General features: G+C 40.8%; 1 protein-coding gene across 1 annotated transcript in view; it reads left to right on the forward strand.

The window, feature by feature from the left end:
- Positions 1-22892, forward strand: part of LOC115376148 (receptor-type tyrosine-protein phosphatase delta) — a 410683-nt gene extending 387791 nt beyond the window's left edge. Inside the window, exons 36-46 of the mRNA XM_030075622.1 lie at positions 1897-2020; positions 5826-6001; positions 7573-7692; positions 8159-8313; positions 13939-14224; positions 15525-15703; positions 16020-16146; positions 16419-16544; positions 17451-17605; positions 18450-18585; positions 19306-22892. Of these exons, the coding sequence (XP_029931482.1) occupies positions 1897-2020; positions 5826-6001; positions 7573-7692; positions 8159-8313; positions 13939-14224; positions 15525-15703; positions 16020-16146; positions 16419-16544; positions 17451-17605; positions 18450-18585; positions 19306-19374 (1653 nt within the window). The 3' untranslated portion in view covers positions 19375-22892. The remainder of the gene's footprint in view (positions 1-1896; positions 2021-5825; positions 6002-7572; positions 7693-8158; positions 8314-13938; positions 14225-15524; positions 15704-16019; positions 16147-16418; positions 16545-17450; positions 17606-18449; positions 18586-19305) is intronic.
- Positions 22893-23853: the final 961 nt, after the last annotated feature.

Raw genomic sequence — 23853 nt, forward strand, 5'->3', positions numbered from 1 at the left:
GGTCTTAATTCTGCCATGTGTCCTTTTGCACTTGGGTTTCTACTGCTCCTATCCCCAGTGGACAGTGCAATTTAACTCACAAAAGTAGACTCTGGCCATTAAAAACACAAGCACAATACTTTCAGTGTAATGTGAAATGGAATACCATCTTTCATGTCTTTGTATTTTCCCTCTGCACGCTTGTGATATTACATTGTAGAGTTCATTTATCTGTGATGAGGGACCATTCGCAGTCCATGCTTTACAAAGCTGAAGGAGGGCTTAGACTGCTGATTCAGTTCAATTGGTCCCAAGTGTGTTACTATACTATGTGTCATGGACTGCTACTAATCAAATGACCAAAGCCAATGAAACACAAGCTTCTCCTTTGTGAACAATTAAAAATTTATCATTGTATAAGTTTCATTTATTGATATGTAGTGGCTATTTCATGTCCAAAGCCAATAAAAGGAGCATGCTTGCTTTGGCATGAAGGTATGAAGTCATCTGGATAAAGAATAGAATTTGCCATCAATACAGCTCACTCACCTAAATAAATAAATAAATAAATAAAAACAACCAATGCAAGTTATCAAGTTATGTAATTTTCAGCAGCTGCTTGTCCGACTCCTTTAATTTAATATTTTCAGATCCAAAGAATCTGCTTTCAGTGCATTTTGACATCCTTTTTTTTTTTTTTTTTTTAAAGATACTAATAAATCAGTGATGACAACAAGAGTTTGGGTTAGTCAGTTCACCAAATAAAAACTTTAAGGCAGAGACTAGTCATTGTCTTTGAACCTTGACTTTTAATTAACTAATTAAGAACTCCTTTATCAAATACAAAACACATCTTCAATATAAGCAAGTTTGAATATATTTCTCTGTGAGTCAGTTTATTTCAACATCCATATTTCTTCACCTATTGCCTAGTACTGTATGCCAGCATAGATACATAGTCATACATCATTTCTTGATTTGTAATAAAGGAATGACAAAGCACTTGAGTTACAATAATGCAAAACGATTTCCTCTGTTGCGGTTCGAGAGCTACTTTACATTGTAATACTGTAACCGACTTGTAGGAAATGCATATTACCAATGTGGAGCAGGGCCTTAATTGGCTTGAAATAGTTCTGAAGCATTATTCTTGCAAATAATGTATTCATTCCTTTCACTTGGTGGAAATGTTCAGTTTTAAATGGCTGGTCTGTTATGTGACATGATTTGGCCTTAGGGAAAACGGCAGTTTCATGCTAGGCAAACTCTTTGAGACTGGTTGGCTAGACATTGAGTAATATTTTAGCAATAATTTGGAGTCTTTCTTTATTGCTCTCTTGTAAATGTGAGGAGGCCCAAATGGTAGCCCTCTATATCAATATTATGATATGCATGACATGGTAATAAAGTGGATGTGTCCCTTGGCCTCTCCACTTCAGCAAAAGTACCATCAGTGTACAAACATGCAACAATTTATTGGGAGCCAGAAAGAACACATTATCTCAGACTGATGGAATCATGCACATGGGTGACTAAATTTAACAGAGCTTTTCACTTTTATAGACTGCCTGACTTGCAGCTATGGCCAAAATAGCCCTGCAGCCACTGGAAAAAAAAGAAAAAGAAGTCTGAAATAAGAGAGAAGGCAAACAGCCAACTGTGGCCTTAAGTTTCAAGTACATTTTTTTTGGAAAGCTGCATTTAAACAAAGATCCAATAATTATATTTAGTTTAAGCTCTCTTCTGAAAGGCATCTTTCACCAATACTCGTGATATTGATCATGGATGAACACGTCATAGGCAACTGCCATCGAATGACATTCAATCTTGGCTACTAACTATTACCAACTGTTCCTGTACTGCAAATGTTCTTTTGCAATCATGATGATATTTGTTTTCTTTTTTTTTTTTCCTCAGTCCATTGACCCTGGACAGCAGTTCACGTGGGAGCACTCTAACCTGGAAGTCAACAAGCCAAAGAACAGATATGCTAACGTGATAGCATATGACCACTCCAGAGTATTGCTCTCTGCTATTGACGGTACGCCACCCACCACCATCACCCCCCACCAGCACTGTATTGATTATACCAGGAGCCAGCACACCCCTGTCCTGACCTCAGGACAATCACCAAACTGTACTTCCACAAAGTAACACCACACAAGCATGTCAGACGCATTTTTTTTTTTTTTTTTTTTTTTTTGCATTCCTTGACAAAGTGCAACATCTTATTATGCCCTGGTGCTGCAGAAAGACGTTTCTCTCAACATGCTCAGAGCAACTATTGAAATTCAATTAAACAATCATACATATTATTTGAGAGATACAGGTTAAAGTCATATACATATTAAGTTTCACCTGCATCTCTCCTTCGACTCGATGTCACCTGTAAGGGATTCCACCTGCAAGTTAAATAAATGCATGTTAAAGCGCTCCACTATACAGTGCAGATCCTGAGGGATGCATAGCCATTTTGAGATAGCCAGTTAGTGCTGGCTCCTTTACCAGTTTATTGCATTACACACAAATGCACACACACGGGCATTAATTAACTGTTTCCATTGAGCTGCTCCCATGGAGGGCAAAGGAAAATAAACAAACTCCGGCTAGTAAATGGATGCTAATGTGACAAAAACAGATAGATAAAGACGTAGAGTCCCTCTGCAGTCTCCCAGAAACAACACACAGCTGTTGATGGACCCCATTAGCCAAGCACATAAACACTACTATACACCCACACTGGAGCCTTTGTGCAGTAGGAAGTGAGTAGTTCTCAGCCAGAGGGACATGAGGGACTTCTGCTTTCCCTTCTAAAGCTTAAACAAAGCCTGCTGGCAAGAAATGCTTCTTTTGTTTACTCTGATTGAGTTCTTTGAATAAAAGAGGAACTTGGGATTTCACATCAGAATTTGAGGATCGCTGCTTTCTGAATTTACTGACGTGGGGACGGATCAGCACAATCAAGTGAGCCAGGCTGATGCTTGAGCAGATGTACAGGCTCTAATAATGATGACATCATTGAATAAGCGCTGCTTTAGACAGCAGACAAAGCACCTTATTGAGTTGCCTGACCATACGAAACATACTGTGCTTAGTAGGATTAAGCTTGTATCTTAAATTAATCCCTTAAAAAATTCTCTATCCTTCATTTCGCCAAATCGCGCAGCTTCTAATTTCAATTAGCACTGCACATAAACATGATCCCTCAATATTCCCTCCTGTTATTTTCATAACATTAAAGTTTAGCAAAAAATAGTGTGGAAGCTGCAAGAAGTATATTTTATGGAGTCAAGACACTGCTGAAAATCGACAAACTTGACTTCACTGGTCTGCTGTTCCACAAAGAGGTCACTGCTCAGGAAAATCAAAACAAAATCCAATTTTTTCAGCTTCCAGGGAACATGGCTTTCTTTGCCTGCTCGGGAAGGACTTCTAAATCAAGTGCTCAGTTCTACTCGAGTTGTTGTAAAGTTATGCTATCATCATAAATCTTTAAGGCAGTAAGACGATGTGGCAGCTGTGAATGTATGGTCATCTGCTTGCAAATACAGACCACTTAAGTCCTTAAGAGCAAGTCATTTCAAAATGTTTTCCCCTAAAACTAAAACTAAAACTGAAAAAAATAAATAAATAAATAAATCTTACACCCTGAAAGCTTGCCCACTGACAGGAAAATTGCCATTCGTATGAATGTTTTTTGTGCTTTGTATGAGGAACACTGAGTCCTGATTAACACTGTAGCAATGTTTATTTCTTAATAAGCATATTGACAGGCAAAATGATGGTAGAATTTTCTACAAATCCTGAGTGACAGAAAGTATGCAGGCAAAACCATTTAGCAAATGTGCATTAAACAACTCGCCTCATTTTCATTTAACCACAATAATGCCTTTTTTCCTTTTCCCTTTCAATATGAAAAGCCACTGGGCTTAATTGTACTTATCCCTTGTCCATCACGGAAATGTACAGCCGCCTGGCTGCATGGACGACTTCAGCAGCAAAAAGACAGGGTGGGGGACAGTTGGAAAAAAAAATAATAATGCGGGTGGGTTGTGAATGTGTTCATATTCCATTTTCTTTTCTTTTTCTGTTGAATAAGTTACCTGGGAGTAAAAGGGAGTCTGGGGGAGGGGGGGAGAGAGGAAGCAGCTGGAGTGAGGGGATTCTCTGAGACGTGGCGTCCATGCAGATGAGACTTATCTTGGTCGACCATGTGTGCACGGAGCCCCTAAACTGCCAGTCCTGAAGCATTGACTAACTGTCAGCTCCGTCTCTTTCCCCTGGATTGGGAAAGGCTGCTGTGCCTTTCATTTAACATAAGCAAAGGGAAGGATGAGCAAGGAGTAGAGGGAGAAAATTGTTTTGCCAGTTTTTTTGTGGGTTTGTTTTTCTCTATGTGAAGTGATAGACTTTTACAGACCAAGCCGTATCTATGACTTTAAGTCGGTTGTAGATAGGGATAAAAAAGGAAGAGAAAAATATGGATTTAAATTTGCTGTTGATAGTAAATAGAAAATTTTTTGAATGAACGCCAAACCCAACTATGACCAGTCCTCTGCCTTTTTTATGCTTAAAGCACAAACAGAAAATCGCAAAGAAGTTCAAGAAAAGCAAGAGATACACAGTTTCTGACTTGGCTGGCTTTACTGACTCTTTTCTAGACCGGTGATTTTCAAACTATGGGTTGTAACCCACCGGTGGGTCTCAACATGGAGATGGGTGGGTTGTGGGAAGGTGGCATTACGTCATTTGAAAATACACCAGGCACTTCTGCCGCAGGAGAACACTTCCATTATAATGAACTGAAGCTGCTCCACTGACAAAGGAAGCTGCACTGCTGTGTGCACCTACACGGGCAGCAAGCTACTGAAGTCTATTTTTTCGCAGCTGGTCTATTTTTTTTCCCTCTACGCACAACTGTGCATCCCTTGGACAGGTAGAAACTACATAGAACCCTTGTATTTCTTTTTCCATTCACATCGCATAAGAATCGTATCACTTTTAAATCAATCTAGAGAAACATTAGTTCAACAATCAATTCTTACATATCCCTCGCTTTGGATAATGCCAAGCCTTGCATAACCAATTATTCCCCACTGAAAATGTATCTTTGTAAACAGGGGTTGATGAAATTTTAAACATGCAATGTAGGCTTATAACCACTAGGTGGCACAATCCATCACATCCCACAAATGCATCGTTGTTTGATGGCCGAAAGGACGAGGACTGCGGATTGCATAACAAGCAGGCTAACATACATATATACTTATATTTACTTTTTTTTTTTTTTTTTTTCAATTGAGTTCTCATATTGAATGTAAGATAATGTTTTACAACTAAATATAGGACAAATATAGATTTCCCAAAGTGTTTAATATAGGTGCATTGAAAATCTAACTACTTTTTTGACAACTTCTGTTTGACTTCACAAAATATGTGGTGGGTCCCGGGACAAATAATACCTCTAGAATACGTGTTTGTCCTGGCATGAAAAAGTTTGGGAACTCCTGTTCTAGATTGAGGAAAGACAGAGGAAAGCCTCATACCAGTGGGGCAGAATCTGACTTTACCTTTTCCAATGTCGGCAGGGAGAATGAAGAACTACATTGATTTAAGTAGCAGCTAAAGCCACTGTTTTAGTGGCTTATTGGCGTTTCTACATGTGTTAAACAGCCAAGGTTAATCTTTTTATTGCAGATCTCTCTATCTCTCTGTGTCACCCTCTCAGTCTCTCACTCCTCTGCAACAGAGTAGTGACTGCTGTAAAGTGATCCGTTTTTTTATTTATTTATTTTGTACACTGACTCAGCTTGACAAGTCACATCACACCTTGGCTTTTTTTCCAGGCATCCCTGGAAGTGACTACATCAATGCCAACTACATTGATGGCTACAGGAAGCAGAATGCCTACATCGCCACCCAGGGATCCCTGCCAGAGACATTTGGCGACTTCTGGAGGATGATCTGGGAGCAGAGGAGTGCCAACATCGTCATGATGACCAAACTGGAAGAGAGGTCCAGGGTAAGAGACACTAATGTGGATACAGTGCTATGGCTCTCAACTGGTTCTCCCTCAAGAGTTGGATTCAAATTAAATTACAGGGTTGAACTCAACAGGCTAGGCTTTTTTTTTCCACCATTAAAATAGTCTGGCAAGGTAGACTTGTCGTAACAGATTAATCTAGGGCTAATCCAAACAAACTTGAGGAATTTAAATTTTAAAACCTATTACATTAACATTTTGAAAAGAGTAAAACAGAGCCATTTGTGCTCCTATGGTATGCCTACAGCAATTATTCCACTGTTTGTTCAACACTGAAAATTGCCTTGTAGATTCTTTTCATCCACCTCAGAAACACAGTTATTGGGTCCTATGTCCTTGACCTCCTATGTTCTTGACCTCCCCCAGTGATATGTATATTTGCAACATTTCGGTGCTAGATCTTAATCAGGCAAATGAGTGACATGTGACAATAAGAAGCCATCTGAAATCTGGAGTGGCTGGAAGCCTGCAACCAATCCCATTCCATCCCATCCTGATCCAAACCAATCCCATTCCACGTGCAATAGGAATACCATGTGATGTTGGAGACGGTCCGATAGTTCACCTATGTTTCGTATTTATGCCTTCTTATTGCACATAGAATGGGACTGGTTGCAGGCTTTTGATTCACAGAATAGGTGCTATGTGACTTTAAACATGGCTCTTAACATTGTGGCTAAACATGAAGGCTCCCTGAGAGACAGCAATGGTGCTGCTTGACATCTGGACTACATAATGTGCTTTTGATGCAGCTAACACCCCCTGTCTTTTGTATTGATCACTCATTTGCCGGGGAGCACTCAAGCTGTCATCGAGTATTTTGCATATCCAGGGCTTGAGTGTTGACTGCAAGTAAATGCTATTCTGAACCACTTCACTGCTCGTGGTGCCAATGTTACAACAGCTGTTCAGGAAATGAAATTAGTGGACAGTCGACTTGTTGGATATTTGAGTAATCCAAACCGGTGTCCAGTTGCAGCAGAATTCAGCAGCCACCGAGCATCACGCAACAGGATGCAGTTGATCAGCATGCTGACATTTGGAATGTGCTGAATGTACCCCTGAAACCACATCAGCTCTCGTGCAGTACATCCAAGAGCACTAACAAATGGGTGATTCAAAGAAATGCATCTGCATAAGAACCCAGTTATTTCCTCTGTAGCATTAACAGTGATTCCCTTGGCAGCCCAACAATAATGCTGTAATGGAACAGTGCTTTATTGACCATTCACTGGGCAACAAAGCTGTATAATCATAATAAACCTGAGCCTGTAATATGATTGGAAAACTGTGGTTACCTTTGTAATTACAGAGCCTGTCAGGGCAATAAATAGCACTGTCTGCTCCATCCAAATATCTCAGGCCATTTCCTTGATTTTGAAATTACACTGGTCAGTAGAAACAAGTGAAGTATGTGCATTTACTTTACGAGTGTTTGTATATACTTTACGCATACATGTTTAATGTACTAATACACATCACAACTAACATGGACGGAGATTTTCTTACCTTCCTGAATTTGTCTGATGAGATTGTTCGCTTTGTTTCAGGTGAAATGTGACCAATACTGGCCCACAAGAGGAACCGAAACCTATGGTCTCATCCAAGTGACGCTGCTGGACACAGTAGAGCTGGCCACGTACTGCGTCAGGACGTTTGCACTTTATAAAGTAAGAGGATTTCACCTTCCGTTTTGCCGTCTGCCAAGTAAACATTTGCAGTGTACGGCTGAACTACTCATCAAAATATTATCGAAATCGCAGTATGGCCAAGTGCAATACCCAAATCGCAGGAGCTGCAGTTTTGTTTTTTGTATGTCAAAATACTATTATAAATGAAGTTTTATAGTTTCCCTGGCCTACAAATTGTTTTCTCTAGACATAAGAAAACATGTTAAGAACAGACCCAGAAATCTCATCGTTTCAAAATCAAAATGAAAATTATGATTCAAAAGTATCATTCCCACTAAAACAACGAATCATATCACAATCAAAATATGTCAAAATAATTGAAAGATCGTTATTATTATTATTGTCCCCCCCATTGTTCAGCCTTGATGTACAGTGTGAGCCATGTTTCTCACTCGGTGTCACTGAGATGCGGCGGCCACTAACCTTTCCCCTTCGCCCCATTCAGAACGGTTCCAGTGAGAAGAGAGAGGTGAGGCAGTTCCAGTTTACAGCCTGGCCGGACCACGGGGTGCCTGAACACCCTACTCCGTTCCTGGCTTTCCTGAGACGGGTGAAAGCCTGCAATCCACCTGACGCAGGGCCCATGGTGGTACACTGCAGGTAAGAAACAAGAGGGTTTGTCACTCAGTGTAAGTGCACTTAACAGCTGCAAATTTGCGCAACGCTGATAGAGATTTAGAGGGTGACTATCAGCGAAAAGCAAGATAAAATGTGTATGAGTCTGAACAAAAGGAGACTTAGAGGAGACTGGAGTTATTTGGGGGGAAAAAAAGTGGGATGCAGAAAAACATTTGATATCTCTAGCTTACTACAGCCCACTGTAAGCCAAAGGGAATCATCCTACTAGCTTTCAAGGGAGGCATTTTCAATCGGAATGTGTTTGCAACAACAGAGCACAAAGATTACCAGTGTCATTGCCCTCAGCAAACTTAAACATCTCCTCCCACACGCTGATACACAAACACACGCAGACCTGTCGTCTTCCTCCGTACAGCGCTAACATGTCGCACATCAGCGACCCACAAGTCCTTGGCTTATCCCTGGGGTTATTGCATCTGAAACAAATAAAGTGCCAACTTCACTTTCCTCAGTGACATAAGCGGCCAGACTCCCAACAGGGGAGGCACAAAGACAGACGGCACACAGACTTCTGGCTGCTCTCAACTTGGGAAGCCATCAGAGACTGTGCACAGAGAAAGTGAGCAACTGAGAGAATAAGAGACGCAGACAGTGAAAATGAAGAAACAGAGATAGCGAGTGTACTAGATACAAACTTGTGTCAGAAACTGACAAAAAAGGAAGGGGGATTACTGAAGAATTAGAATTACCACATGCTGAAGTTAATTAGAGCTAGTTGCCGAATCAGTTCAAATTGAAAATCCTGACTTTTTACGACGAAGCAGAATGCAGGAATTAATGTCACCCTGCAGATGGGAGTTTTTAATTCCTCTGGCTCCCTATCAGATAGAGCCTCTGCCAAGCTTCAAATCCTCACAGAGGCACTCCCACTCTCCACACTTCATGTTCAACCACCATTTTAAATAGAGCCAGCTTTTATGCTTGTAAACCGAGTGCAAGAATGTTAGGGATGTTTTGTGGCAAGAATGATTTTTATTATATAGATTTTTCCCTCTACAGCAATGGAATTTGTTAACTGGCCAGCCCAGAAATTTTCTCAATCTCTATTTTGCTGAGGCTGTTGTTTATGCACACGTAAACAAGCCTGAATAAAAGCTAAAGGGAAAAAAAAACATTTTTGCAGCACATAATTAACTGCATGGTACAGTCTCTTGAGCCGTTGATTAATTACTTGGTCAGGCAATTGTCGGCAGAAAACGGGGAGGTGCACCCAACATAGCAGCTTAGCCTGTAATTGTTGAAAGGATCTAGACAAAAGGACATAACTGGCCGAAAAAAAGCAATCAGCGGGTTTGTTTGTGCACGAGTGTGGTTGGTCGCTTTTGAGGTGACGGTTACAACTTGCATCTTTTTTTTAAAAACAGATACAGTAATGCTTCTTGTGTGCAGTTTGCCCTCGCTCACTCAGAAATGTGTTCATGTAACAACACTGTCATTATCTCTTGACAGACTTCAAGTGAGACACACAGACTCACACCCTCAGATGTATCCACACAATCATTTTATCTCTAATGCCCCCCGGAGTCAAGAGAGCAGAATTAAATTGGTGTTGTTGGACAAAAAGCGGGCCCCGTCTCGAGTGCTATTGATCTAGCTGCTTTGTTGTCACAGCACAAGACAGAGACCTCAAATTATAGATGTGCAGAGAGCGCACATTAAGAATAAGACACCAGAGGGGTGTCCACATATGACACTTCTGTCATACAAAGAGCTGCATTCTCCTGATCCATTACAGAATCTCTCTTCATTAATTGTGGTTTTGTCACGCCGTATGGAACACTGTAGCAATCTTGCTGGCTTATCCATGCCTTATGTTTGGGGTAAAAATTAGTTGTTCAGCATTTCTTACTCTGGGAAATCAGTTTTTTAAGAGTAGAAAGGCCTCAGACACTAGCTTGTGTGACAAAATGACCATCTCATCTTAAAGTCGGACTTCTCCAGGCTTCATCGTGAAGCACAGAAAACTTTGCATTTCATGCAGCCAGCAACTAATGAGCAGAAAAAAAATGTTCCCCACAATATTTTCCTCAGTGGTAGCACAAGTATGAGATTAAATTTCCCCCCTTCCTGTCAAATGACTAGCAAATGTTGCTATTTTTGCTTCATTGCCATCCAGAGAGCTATCGTGCATTCATACAGTGCCAAAAAATTAACAATCAGCTAAAAATGGGGAAAAGGAATTATCTCATAGAAACTAGATATCCGTGTTTTGACAGACAGGCAATTTTATGTTGCACATGCTTAAATAGTATTACCAAACATGGTTTCAGTGGATGGCTACATTCCGCCCATGTGAGAAGTATGGAGGGACGTTAATAAAAATTCATTCATGTGTTTCCGCTGCACAGCTAACACTTTTCATAAGGTGAGGTCATCTTTTCATGGGGCGTCTTGTGAAAGTCCACCTCCCAGGAGAAGCATACCACATTTCTTGGTTGTGCAGTTCCATGCTGTTTCCACTAACCTACAGTTCAGAGACTGTTTTGTCCTTTTGGAAAGGCTACCCAGGCGTTATGAGTGTGCAGAGGAAGTCAAAAGGATATGATTGAATGTCATGGGAGATCACTGGCCTCCCCCTGCAACTCACACGGGGAACTTTTGATAGCACGCTCCCACACCTTCAAAGAGGGCACAATTGGCATGTCTTTTTTTCCCCTTCAATAAAGCTATTTTCCAAACACAACATGCTGATTTGTTTTACTTTATCTTATTTTTTCATCATTTCAATTTGAATAACTACGTTTTTCTTTTGTTCTTGTATTTTAAACCTAAAATTTACACACTAAAAATCAAGAACAATCACCAACAATGTTGATAGTGCTTGAGACCTTTTGGGGTTTCAAATATTTTAGGCAGGACAACCATCAGTATCGGCGATTTTAACGGCGGTTGTAATATTTTGAGAAAGCTTGCAGCTGCAGTGTGCCTCTCCTCAGTGCCTTGACTCCTTCCTTGCCCCTCGTTTTTTATGCTGTGATACTATAAGAAACCCCAAGTTCTCGCTTTCAGTTTGGATTTAGCCAGTGTGCTGTGCAATGGCAAAAAAAAATCAGAAAGTGTTTATGTAAATACAATATTGTAACAGACTGTTGTAGTGTCCAGTTGTCATAAGGTGAAAAGGATTATGTGATTATTTAAAAAAAATATATTGCTTCTCTAGACTGGAAGGTATTCATACACTCAACAAAATGACTATTAACTTCATTAATGTTTCTGCAGTGACCCTGGTGAACTGTACATACACAGTTTGAAAGTTTGTGCGAGTGCGTTGAACAGGCAATGTACGGAAATGGTGACTTGACAGGTTAGCTGACAGCGAGAGATTTGGTAACAATACATATGTAATTGCTTTTACTGCTGCTCGAGCTTTATCTTCTTGGGCCCATTGCAGCTGTATTTTACACTGCACTTCTCTCGGCTAGCCCCTATTCCCCAAACTCCGACAAAGCATGTTACTCTGACACTTATGTCTGTCGACGTCCAAAGCAGCTGGCCTTGGCTGGCTGAAAAGCCAGTGTCAGATCATTAGTGCAGTCAGTCCGCCAGCTTCCCTTCAGCTGCCAAATGCACCAGCGCTTCCAGCCCCCAACCCCCTCACCACAACCACGCTTTGTCGATAAATGAATATTACACACCCCACCCTTAGCATGTCCGTATGCGGCGTTAAAGAGAAAACAGAGGCTGTTTCTCACTCATTCACAAAAAGTGTCTAGACAACTAGACAACTTTAAGAAAACTGGCAGCATCGCTCCCTGCATAGAACCAAGCACTTTCCTCCTCCGTCTCCTCTTCTCCCTCATGCATGTCTTCCTCTGCCTCCATTTCTCTAGCTCAGTGCTGTCACTCTGTCACTTGTTGTCTTGCAGGTCATCACTCTCCCGCATTCAGGTCTGGACTGTAAAACGGTTTTGGATTAGAAACAGCTGGGGTTGAGGCAGAAATCTCTTCCAGTTTCTGCATCTCCCCCTCCCTCAAGGGCTGAGGTGCTCTCAGACCTGGAAGTGATTCATTCTCCAAATATCCCTGAGACGATTTCACACACATATTTTGCAGTCTGATTCTCTGAGTCACATGCGCGCACGCACACATTTTGTAATTGCCTCAGAGCTGTGAAAGAGTTCTGAAAAAAAAAAAAAAAACATAATAATTGAGCCGACGTCAACTATTTTGAAAGTGATCATCAGATCATTTGTTAAAACCAATGACTCCTGCATGTGTCTTTATTCCATTCGCAGCACAGTTCCACTGCAACATGGCACATTAAGCAGACTTGGCCTACGGGGACTAACTTTACTCCCTCTTGAGTTTTCCTTCTCAAGCCTTTTTTCCCCTTCCTTAGAACAAATGAAAAACAAATGCTCCATCAGAAGGAGGAGGCATGAGAGCGTGGCTCACACCTCGTAGGCATGTCAGCTTAATGGATTGAATAACCTATTTACTTTAGAGTGCCAAGTGCAAGGACTTGTCTTGTCATTGCTCTGCGTTGAGAAAGGTGGGAGGAGAGTTAACGAACGGGATTTAACACTACCATGCTGCCCGACAGTAAATAAACCATCGTCAGAAAGGATCCTGTGTGCTGACGCATGCGCTACTAAAACATGTGTTGTGCCGGGGTGAGCATTTTTAAACTGTCAGCAGTCTGCACAAGAGGGTGCATTTATGCAGCATGTGTCTCAATCTGACCTGCAAGGATAGGTCAAAGAGAAACAGTGAAACATTTTACCTCTTTGTCAGTGTGCTTTTTTTCCCCGCACTTGTACATTTTTTTTTACACACTAATGTAAAAATGGCCTGATGGGAATCTTAATGAAGAGACCTGCCTTTCAGTGCCTACTCTAAAGCCCTTATGCCATTTGGGTGCACTGCGCCAATCTAATGGCATTAATTGAAGTCAGCTGCTCTTCTCCAAAGTTGCCCGGCGCATTTACCAAGGCACTCAAAATTCACACTCTTAAAATCATGTATGTGTAATCTGCATTTCTGTGTGCCTTTGTTGCAGTGGCGCATTTTGTATCTGTGAGATGAAGGTTAAATGTTGCTGCGGTGCAAGTGATTAGCTCTGATGTGTTGAGAGCACAGGTGGGGTGCAGAGAGGAGAGAGATTGGATTGCAGAGCCAGCAGTGAGCTCACCACAGACCACGACCGCCAAGCCCTCTCCTCCGCACAGTGCCACTTCAGATTTGATTACACTCAAAGCCAAATGGTCAGCCCCACGGTGGCAAACCTGGCAAAGAGGCTTCACCTCATGGCCCCATCCCCGGGTGTGAGGGGAACTTCTCAGGCCCTGCGCACGCTGAGAGAGGACACCTCTCCTGCACCTGGACTGCCACTCACTCCTATCAGTGGAGATTTATTCCTGTTAGAAATGCATGGTTTACACAGACACAAGGGCCGGGGTTAGCAAAGGTCAGGATACAAACATGCCAGAGTAGAGACCCTCATGCTAGACAGTATTTGTTAAAACAAAAATTACTTTTTCACAAATTTGTGAGTTACTGGACTCCATACAGGGCTTGCATCAACAGCTACCACTCAAAATACCATCCATTAATATTCTTCCTTCTCCATTTTTGTTTTGACCACAGTGCTGGGGTGGGACGCACAGGTTGCTTCATCGTGATTGATGCCATGTTGGAACGTATCAAGCACGAGAAGACCGTAGACATCTACGGCCATGTGACGCTAATGCGTGCCCAGCGCAACTACATGGTGCAGACAGAGGACCAGTACGTCTTCATTCACGACGCGCTCCAGGAGGCCGTCAATTGCGGCACCACCGAAGTGCCCGCCAGGAACCTATACGCCTACATCCAGAAACTGACGCAGATAGAGGGCGGAGAGAACGTCACCGGCATGGAACTGGAGTTCAAGGTTTGAAATGCTCAATGCAGCGAAAACATATTCAGCAAAATAGTTGTGGTGAAGGATTACTCAACTGAACTTAAAATAGAATGTTCAACTCTAATTTCTCAAGAGATATTTAACTGACCACAGGCATAAAGACTCCCACATCATACTCTGAATAAATAGATAATGACAGTTTGTTGCCAAAAAGGCAACAAATTATGGTTAAAAGTTTGTGCTCTCCTTCACGAGTGGACAATAGACATCTTCACTGCTTTTCCAAAAGCTGTATATTATGAACTATTATGAAGCTGAACTTATTGTCAAAGGATGCAGGCTGATTAAAAAAAAAAAAAAAAAAAAGACAAATGGCAAATTACATCGGCTGGCTTGTGGAAGTTTTACAGCAATAGTTGTTTACATGAACCAAAATTTAAAGGAAGATGATTGTTCCATTGTCATCTCCCTCTCCCAGTCCCTCCATGACATCCCGGCCCCGCGGTCATTGATTGGCCAATCCCAGCACTAAGTGGTGCTGGACACTTTTCCAGTTCCAATTAAGTCTGCGAGACAGCATGGGGCCTGCGGTTCTCCCTTTTCCAGTTAGCTGACTGGTCTTGTAACCCAACATGTTATAAATTCCCTGTTTTCTCTTCATCTAGCTGCCTTCTTTGGGTAGAGGGGGCCTTAGTTTACAACAAAATGACAAACATAGATTTTCCCTGTGAACCAGAGAGTTGCCAGAGGGGTTTAAGCAATATACTTTGCATACTTTGCATTTACAATGAGACCACCCCTACCCCCAGCCTACACAGCCCTTTGCAGTCTGTGGTGCTGCTGCATGCACGGTATTGCCTTGCTTGTCACGCACCTACTCCCTTGCTCTGTGATGGATGCTGATTCCTCTAAGAGATGATAAACAGGTTAGATTACACTGCACTCCTGTCCACTCTTGGCTCGTTCAGGCATCCATTTCCCCCTCCTTTCATCATAACATGCTATTTTTTTTCCCCATGCCAAGCAGCAACAGTAATCGCTTTGTTGCCCTTTACCTACTTCATGCTTATGTGAAATATGTAACTACAGTACAGTATGAGCCATAAACAGTATGGATTGTCGCCCACTATGTCCCTGTTTTGCAGGCAAACACAATCCTCTGGAGTCTTCACACTGCCTTTCATAGCAAGTGATTATTAATAGCACTCATCTGTATCTTCTATCCTTGGTGTCCAACATACCTAGGCACATGGGAAATAAAGCAGTATCAGTATGTCAGTGTTCCTTACCTCAAAGCAATTTGCTCAAGGTGTCTCTTTCTCTCCTGCAGCGTTTAGCCAACACTAAAGCCCATACATCACGATTCATCAGTGCCAATCTCCCCTGCAACAAGTTCAAGAACCGCCTTGTGAACATAATGCCATACGAGTCCACACGAGTGTGTCTTCAGCCCATTCGAGGAGTAGAGGGCTCTGACTACATCAATGCTAGTTTCATTGATGGATACAGGTAAGTGTTGAAGCACTGTGACATCCTTTTCAGTAGGTACAAAACAGATGTATGCAACCTTGTTTGACTTTCAAATGACTCACCATATGTTAAAGAGCCATATTCTAAAGAAGAACTCAATATCAACTGAGCAGAGTCAGCAAACTTATACAAGATAACAGCTACTGCTATACTGTGGTCAGTCACTGCAAATGTGGCTGTTTCAACATCACCTTCATTTCCTCTTCAAACCACTCAGAGTGAAGGTTGAAATGTACAGTGTTTCCACACCGATGATATCACCACCTTTCATTTTATGATTGTTTTGTCCCCACAGGCAACAGAAAGCCTACATTGCCACACAGGGACCACTGGCAGAGACCACAGAGGACTTCTGGAGGATGCTTTGGGAGCACAACTCAACTATCGTAGTCATGCTCACCAAGCTCAGAGAAATGGGCAGGGTACGCTTAAGCTTATCTTTGCAACACTTTGTTTTGGCACATTACCCTCCTTTATCTCTCTTTGAAATGGGAAAAGCACATTATAAAAACAGCCATACATGAAATACAGAGCACCGATCACCAATGATCCTTCAAGTTCGCGAGCAGTAAAACGCTAACAGTATGAATAAGATGAAATCTTTCTGGGAACGAACACAATGAGGCTAGTGTATGAAGAGAATGCTGTGGCTCATTGTGGTATTTTTGCTTTGCTCTCTTTTCACTCCCTGCAGGAAAAATGCCACCAGTACTGGCCAGCAGAGAGGTCAGCCAGATACCAGTACTTTGTGGTGGACCCCATGGCCGAGTACAACATGCCCCAGTATATCTTGAGAGAGTTCAAAGTGACTGACGCCAGGGTAAGCACACAGCTCTGTCTCACTGCACAGTCCTTTCTAATCCACTGTTTACAGTTTACACATAGGTCAGGTGGATAAATCTGTCTTCCTTTTAAGTTACGACTGAGTTTCTGTGATTTTAGCTGATTATTTGAAACTTTGGCATCCTGCAGTGCAGTTTCTTAACCACTTGATTTTAACGGGGTAATGGCTAAACGGCCTGACTGGCGAGTGGCCTCTGACATTTTATTTGTTGTTAACTCATTTTTTCTTCTGGCGCACCATGCCTTTGGGGTTATCATAGGCACAAATGTATATTTATAGGAAGTATGACACATGTCAATGTGTAAAAACAAATGCGGCGCCGTCAGCACTGAGCTGCCAGAGTTTTTAATTCCATCAAAGGCTTACACAGATAAATGGCACAGGCTTCCTTCTTTGTAGTATATGTTACACTGCCTCCTCAATGGGATTGCTTTCCTTATCAAGGGGATACAATATCACTTAAGTAATGCGCACCCTCAAAGACGACTCTCCAAGCGCCCTGCCGAGTACAGCACATCAAAGGAATTAGCATCTTTAGTGTTAGTGTTTAATACATTCAGGTGAAATGGCAGGTATCTTTAGTAACAAACCCTTTTCTCTGATGCTTGAAACTGGGCCTCTGTTCTCGCTGATTCTTTAAACTGTACTATCTGCGAGAGCGAAAACCCACAAAAGCCTGTGTCATTATATGGTGGTGGTCATGGAATGAACTGTTATGGGCTGGCTGTCTGTGAAATACTTCAGACTGGCTTCCTTGTTTCACTTCATCAGATTCTTATTGCCATTTTTCCATATTTCTGCATGATGTTCCATTTGAGAAAACAGGCTCTGTACATTCTTTCTCTCTCCCTCTCTCTCTCTCCCTTCCTCCCCTTTTTCCAGGATGGACAGTCACGGACAGTAAGGCAGTTTCAGTTCACAGACTGGCCTGAGCAAGGAGTGCCAAAATCGGGAGAAGGCTTCATTGATTTCATCGGCCAAGTACATAAAACGAAAGAGCAGTTTGGCCAGGATGGGCCTATCTCAGTCCACTGCAGGTAAGACATCGCTTTGAGATGGTACAACTGCCTCTACCTCGCTCAGACTCCACCAGCCATCACTTTTCACATGAAACAGTATGCAATTTAGATATCAGACCTATCTTTTGAGCTCTGAATGCTGTTTCAGAAATCCAGTTTCACATCATAGCCTAGCACCACACACGATGCAGTGCCATAGTTCAGGTTCAGCCAGAGCTTCAAATCAAAGGTTTTTACAAGCCCATAACCCCCCTGACTTCATGACAGCCAAGAAAAAACCGAAAGGTAACAGGGAAAAAGGGAAAAATCTTAAAAGACCACAGAGAGCGGGGTGCACTAAGTGCCAACCAGGTGAGCAAATTACCAAATCAAATGAATAGGCCGAATCAAAAAACAAATCAAATTACAAGAAATTATAAAATGTAGAGTCAAATGGCAAATTATGTGAGCTAATTACACAAGATCAGGGCAAAAATATGAAACCTGTTCTGCTACAAGAACATTTTATTGTCAAACATCAAAACATAATTTAAAGCATGAATGTAAACACAGTGGTGCTTACACTGATGTTTCTGCATATAGATATCCTCATATACACAGAAACATTTCTATATCTATGTATATCCTCCCATGATCAGTCAATCAGAGTGTAGTCTTGAGGTTCTTGGGCAGGTATGCAACACCTACGCAGTCCCTTTTCAACTGCAAACAGCATCACTTCACAAGCAGAGACAGTGTTTTCATGTATATATAAAATGTCTATAGTCTTTGTCAAGAATAAAATTTTATCTCTTCTACCTTCTGTTTGATTTCTCCGGACTCAGATTTGACCTTCTTGCCTCTTTGCTCTTTCTGCTCACAGTGCGGGTGTGGGTAGAACCGGAGTTTTCATCACTCTCAGCATTGTCTTGGAACGAATGAGATACGAGGGCGTAGTAGACATCTTTCAGACGGTGAAAATGCTACGGACACAGAGACCAGCTATGGTGCAGACAGAGGTGAGCTGTTCATTCTTCCCTCTGCACTCTTCAATCAAACAGAGAAAAGAAACCATAATTTATCCTGCAGATTGTGTAAGCTTGGAGACTCTGTAGCCTACACGTGGTCTCAGTCACAGCGCTACTAATTTGATGCTCATCCAGTGAAAGGCCTGGTGCGAATCCAAGTGTCCCCTTGAACCAAACAGATTAACTAAAGCAAGCCTCTGCTGATGTTTGGCTACTGTTGATTAATTCAGTAGCTGAACTAATCTAGTAGTGATTTCTATTCTCCACCGCGGCTCCATCTCAATTTCAGGAGCACTGGACGCTGTTCTCCCACTTCACCTGCTCATATTATCTCTACATTCTTAAAACACATTTTGTGTGTCTTCAAATTTATGGGTACAAGATATTCCACTTGGCGCCTTTGAAATGCCTTTTGAAAAGTTGCTGAAAAATTGTTTTAGGATCAATAGAAAAGGTAAGTAACAGCTTTCAAGTGGCTCTTTGAAAATGCTGAAAGCAGCAATCTTCTGCGAGGCATGGTGTAAGTTTTCTAAGCTTTTTTTTTTATCTAATTTGTGAGCACAGGCAATTGCATAGAACGGGAGCCTGGAGAAGGGAAACTGATGGCAAAGCTCATGGATATTGAAAGGAAAATGGACAGACAGTGATACAGAAGAATAGGTAATAAGGAAACATAGGCAGTGTGAGCTAACGTCTCTTCTGTCTTTGCAGGATCAATACCAGTTCTGTTACAGAGCTGGTTTGGAGTACCTGGGGAGCTTTGATCACTATGCAACGTAAAAGACCCAGAATCGGAGGAGAAAAGCGGAGGGCCCTTTGGAAAGAAAACCCAGTGAGCCTCTCTTCTGAGCCATAAATTCCTGCTTGAGAAAGTACTTCTTAACTCTTAGCTAACAACTCATTTAAGTGTTGGATGTGCGACATGACATGTCAAAAAATGAAAAAGATGATTCCAGGAGGACCAAGTATTTCCCAATCCCGATAAAACCTCACCTTGACACAAAAACGTGAGGGAATCCTGACTGTTGAAGCATCGAATGGGATTACTTTTTTCTGTTGCTTCAAGGATTCGTTTTGGGGCTCATGAAAACTGAACGAAACCAATACAAAAAAGTAAATGATGAACAATAATGACATCGACAAATAATGCATCAACGATTGCGAACCATTACGAGAGGCACTGGAGGCACACCGAATGGCTAAAAAAAAAAAATAAATAAAAAAACTGGAAAAAAAAAAAACAAAAAAAAAAACTCGATGCACATTGTAAAGAAAAAAAAATCTGTTTCACAATCAAGTACACACAGACAACCCATCGAAAAAGAAGACAACAATGCTTGGTCCACAACGAAAGCAGGACAGACCTAAAGTAATAATAAATAACTACCCCTTTTCTTGTCACAATGTTCATCATCAAAATTTTGGGAGAGGGTACTATTATAATGACCTATGAAACAAATATAAAATATTGATTTAGTTTTTTAGTACTTTATTATACAGCTGATGTGCTTTTTTTGAACTGTGTGGATTTCTTTTTCTTTTTTCCTTTTTTTACACAAACCTATCGCTTGACAAAAGTGATTAAAAAGTATCACGTACCTGTTCACATTTTTTTCTTCCTTTTTTTTTAAGCTGTAGAACTGTTCTGATATCTGCGCTATCTTGCCGAGGAAGTCTTGTTGTCAGAGACAGTTTTGTTTCTCCTTTTTGTTGCATTTGTGCACAGTCTGGAAATCACACTACCAAATTTTAACTTTTTTTTGTCCTTTTTTTTTTTTAACAGGGTTCTTATTTTGTTTTGTTACTTTGTTTGCTTTTTTTGTTGTCCATCATCACATACACGGTAACTTAATTACTCCCATGAGATTAACTGGGGCTTTGTGGAATCAACAGGGATGAGCAAAGTATGAAGTTGCTGCTACCGATTATCTTAGTTCTTCCATGTTAGAATGAAGATAAGAAAGAATCTGATGAATTGGATAAGATATATTTATATATATATAAGGTATAGATTGTTAAATATATGTGAATAATCTATTAAACAAAATATACATATAACATTATAAATAGATGGATAAAGTACATAATTTATGGGTATATAAACATATATACATCTATATATATATATGACATATGGAGTGTCAATGAAAGCTTCCAAAATGAGATTTCTGTGCTGTGGGGGAAATAAAGAGATTTTTCACTGGAATGCACATCAGTAGGACAAAATCGCATTCTGATTCAGTGCATCTTTTCTTGTGCAATAAATATGTGTATTATAGATAGGGTTTTATGTGGATACGTCATTCAGTCATGACATTGTTGTTCCCCCCGCAACTGAGGAGTGGGAGTGGGGATGTCAGGTGCCAGTCAGAGCATCGCCGGTGCATTTGCGAGGACTCACACGGTGTGTAATTAGAAGGCGAGGGTCACCCAGCCGCGCTCACCGCTCCATACAATAGGGCAAGGTACAAAGACATCACTTTCTTGTGGTTCTTTATGAGCATTCAGTGGTAATGACATGTTTTCATTTTGCATTTAGAGTGCCTTATATTTATGCCTGTTTTTATAATGTTTCATTTAACATGTTAATGTTATCCTTTAAGTAATCTAGGCATTTAGTGTACATGTAATTGAATAGTTTATTTACCTTAATATTCATTTGTCACATAATGAGATTATATATGCAAATAAGAACATTTCAAAGCTCATAATTTTCATTTTCTGTGGCCTTATTGTGGCTGAGTGAATTAGAATTAAATCTTAATTCACTGACCTCTACAGAAAAACAGAAAAGAAGTAAAAAAAAAAAAAAAAAAAAAGAACATGATCCATAAGGCACAACAGTGTCGATAAAACAACGTATGTACGCCCCCCAAGTTTCAAATTTCCAGAGCCATCGCTGAGATGAAATGCATTTTCCGAGGACGGGGGTTTGCAGAATATGGGCATTTTGAAGCAAAGAGGCTGAAGCAACACTCAGGCCATCAATACATGCATCATGGCCCGATATGAAGTCACTGAGCTTTCTGCAGACTGTTACAGTGGTCAAGTTTTCCAACACAGAAAATGCAGCATATTCTGTATTTAGGATGGATCACGATAGTATAAAAAAAAAAAAAAAACGATTGGGCAAACCGAATGCTCTCGGTCATTACAGTTGAGGGGTTTCTTCTTCATGCCTTAGGTTTGAAAGTACTGACTTGATATGTGGCACGACAGAGTGCACATACAGAAAACACACACACAGCAGGAAGATACCGGTTCTGTTATCCTGACAATCCGAGTGTGTCCCGTCCTTCTTTGACATTATTAGTTTAACAGTGATTGTTAGTGACTGGGGGGTCCGTTCAGTTTTGCATCAGGATTTCATTTGAACAGCATCTTTTAACTTCTCCTTCCCCTCTTTGATGGCTTTGTGGATGTGCATTCCAGGTGCTTTCTTTCCCTTGTTAACTCAAGCAGCTATGTCTTTTATTTTTGTCAATGGCTTAATTGATTACTGTTTTTTTTTGTTTTTTTTTTGCGTGTCTTTTTTCATAACATTGAGATATAAAAGTGCTATTATTTAACCTCATGGTTGCTAACGCTACATTATGTACTTAGTTCATGTCTCCGTACATCGACATTATTTTCTCATCTCAGTCTTTCCTTTTTGTTTCTTTTTCATATGCATGGTGAAACATTGCAGAATGGCCGCAGCCGGCCTAGTAGGAAGATTTGCACTTTCTATATCTTTGTACTATGCACTGCCCTATTGATTCTAAACCCAATAATATATTACTTGAACCCATCTATAAAAATCTCCTTAAACGTTCACTTTGTGTGTATGTAAATAACACAAAAAAGGTATCAACTCTCGAAAAAGACAAAAAAAAAGTTTGTGGCGAAAAAGAGCATCCATTCTGATGCCATGGTGACTCCAGCAGACAACTTCAGAAAATCTGTCCCCCAACCATCTGTTCTCGTGGCTTCGCCATTCAAGCTTGGAGTGTCATTAACAGAAATAAACGTTGTGTTCTCTGCTCTCTCTATCTATCTCTCGTCTGGATGCATAGACTGAAAATTAAATAATGAAATTGTAAAAAAATGGCTTGTTAAAAAGAAATCATACAATTACCTCTGATTAGTTGTAAGCGTAAACTGTTTTTTTGTTTTGTTTTTTTCTGAATGAAAGGAGTGCTTTTTATTTTCTTACTTAGGTTACATTGGTGGCGAAAGAAGTCTGTATGAAAATCAGTTCTTTGCTGACACAAGTTCCATTTGTTATAAATGAATTCTATTAAAAAATGTCAGTGTTATGCATTGCCGTCTCGCTTGTTTCCCTCCATCTCACTTTGACTTGAAAAGACTGATGAAGCCATTTTACCCCCTGCTGGTCCTGGTCCAAAGTCTAATCCGGAGTTCTCTTGTGAAAGGGAAAATTGAGGCTCACCACATTTGAACAGATTTCCACTGCTCCTTCACTGCCGTCACTGACGTCAGCTAGAAAAACAGGACAAAACAAAACACGCATGTTCGAATGACGACAATGTTTTTCAATGTTCCCCGTGTTTTTAGGGGTTTTGTTGCTGGGAAAAGCAAGTGCGGCACCTTAGAATCAAAACCACAATTCCCATTACACTGAATCCCACTGAACTTCTCTCGAACACTGTTGTCACGCTTTGTTTTTATTTTTCTTTCTTCAACGATTACTGTGTATTTCTTGACTCAGATGCAAAAAAAAGAGACCACCTCAGCCAAAGATCAGCATTAAAATAAGATTATGAAATGGCCAAGATCAAGTCTGAATGATGAAATGAGAAAATGTTTAATGTTTTGGTGTGATTGCAGAAAATACATGTAGTGATTTGCATACAAACTGAAATCCTTTCCCTGCTTTATGTGGCACGACCAAAATGTGCTTTAGGAGGTGTGTGTACTCATGGAGGAAAACAACAACAAAAAAATAATAATAATAATCATGGCTACACACCAGAGGATAAGCCTTAGCCCAAAGCTGACCATCAAACCCTATTCTTTGTGTTGTTTTTTTTTTTTTTTTTAGATTTTGTTTTCTCTTTTTCTTGTTTTGTGGCTAATCATCCCAATAATTGAGTAATTTGGCTCTAAATTATTAAAGACAGTGGGTAATTTGAATTTCAAAATAGATAAGCAAAATGTTGAAGATTTCTCCAGTAAAACCACACATGGAGGATTCTGAACATGGCTAATAATAACACTGATGCTGAAGTATTGAGGTACAACAACAACTTAAAGCCG

Source organism: Myripristis murdjan, chromosome 18 (genome assembly GCF_902150065.1).
Source record: "Myripristis murdjan chromosome 18, fMyrMur1.1, whole genome shotgun sequence".
Classification (NCBI taxonomy): Eukaryota; Metazoa; Chordata; class Actinopteri; order Holocentriformes; family Holocentridae; genus Myripristis; species Myripristis murdjan.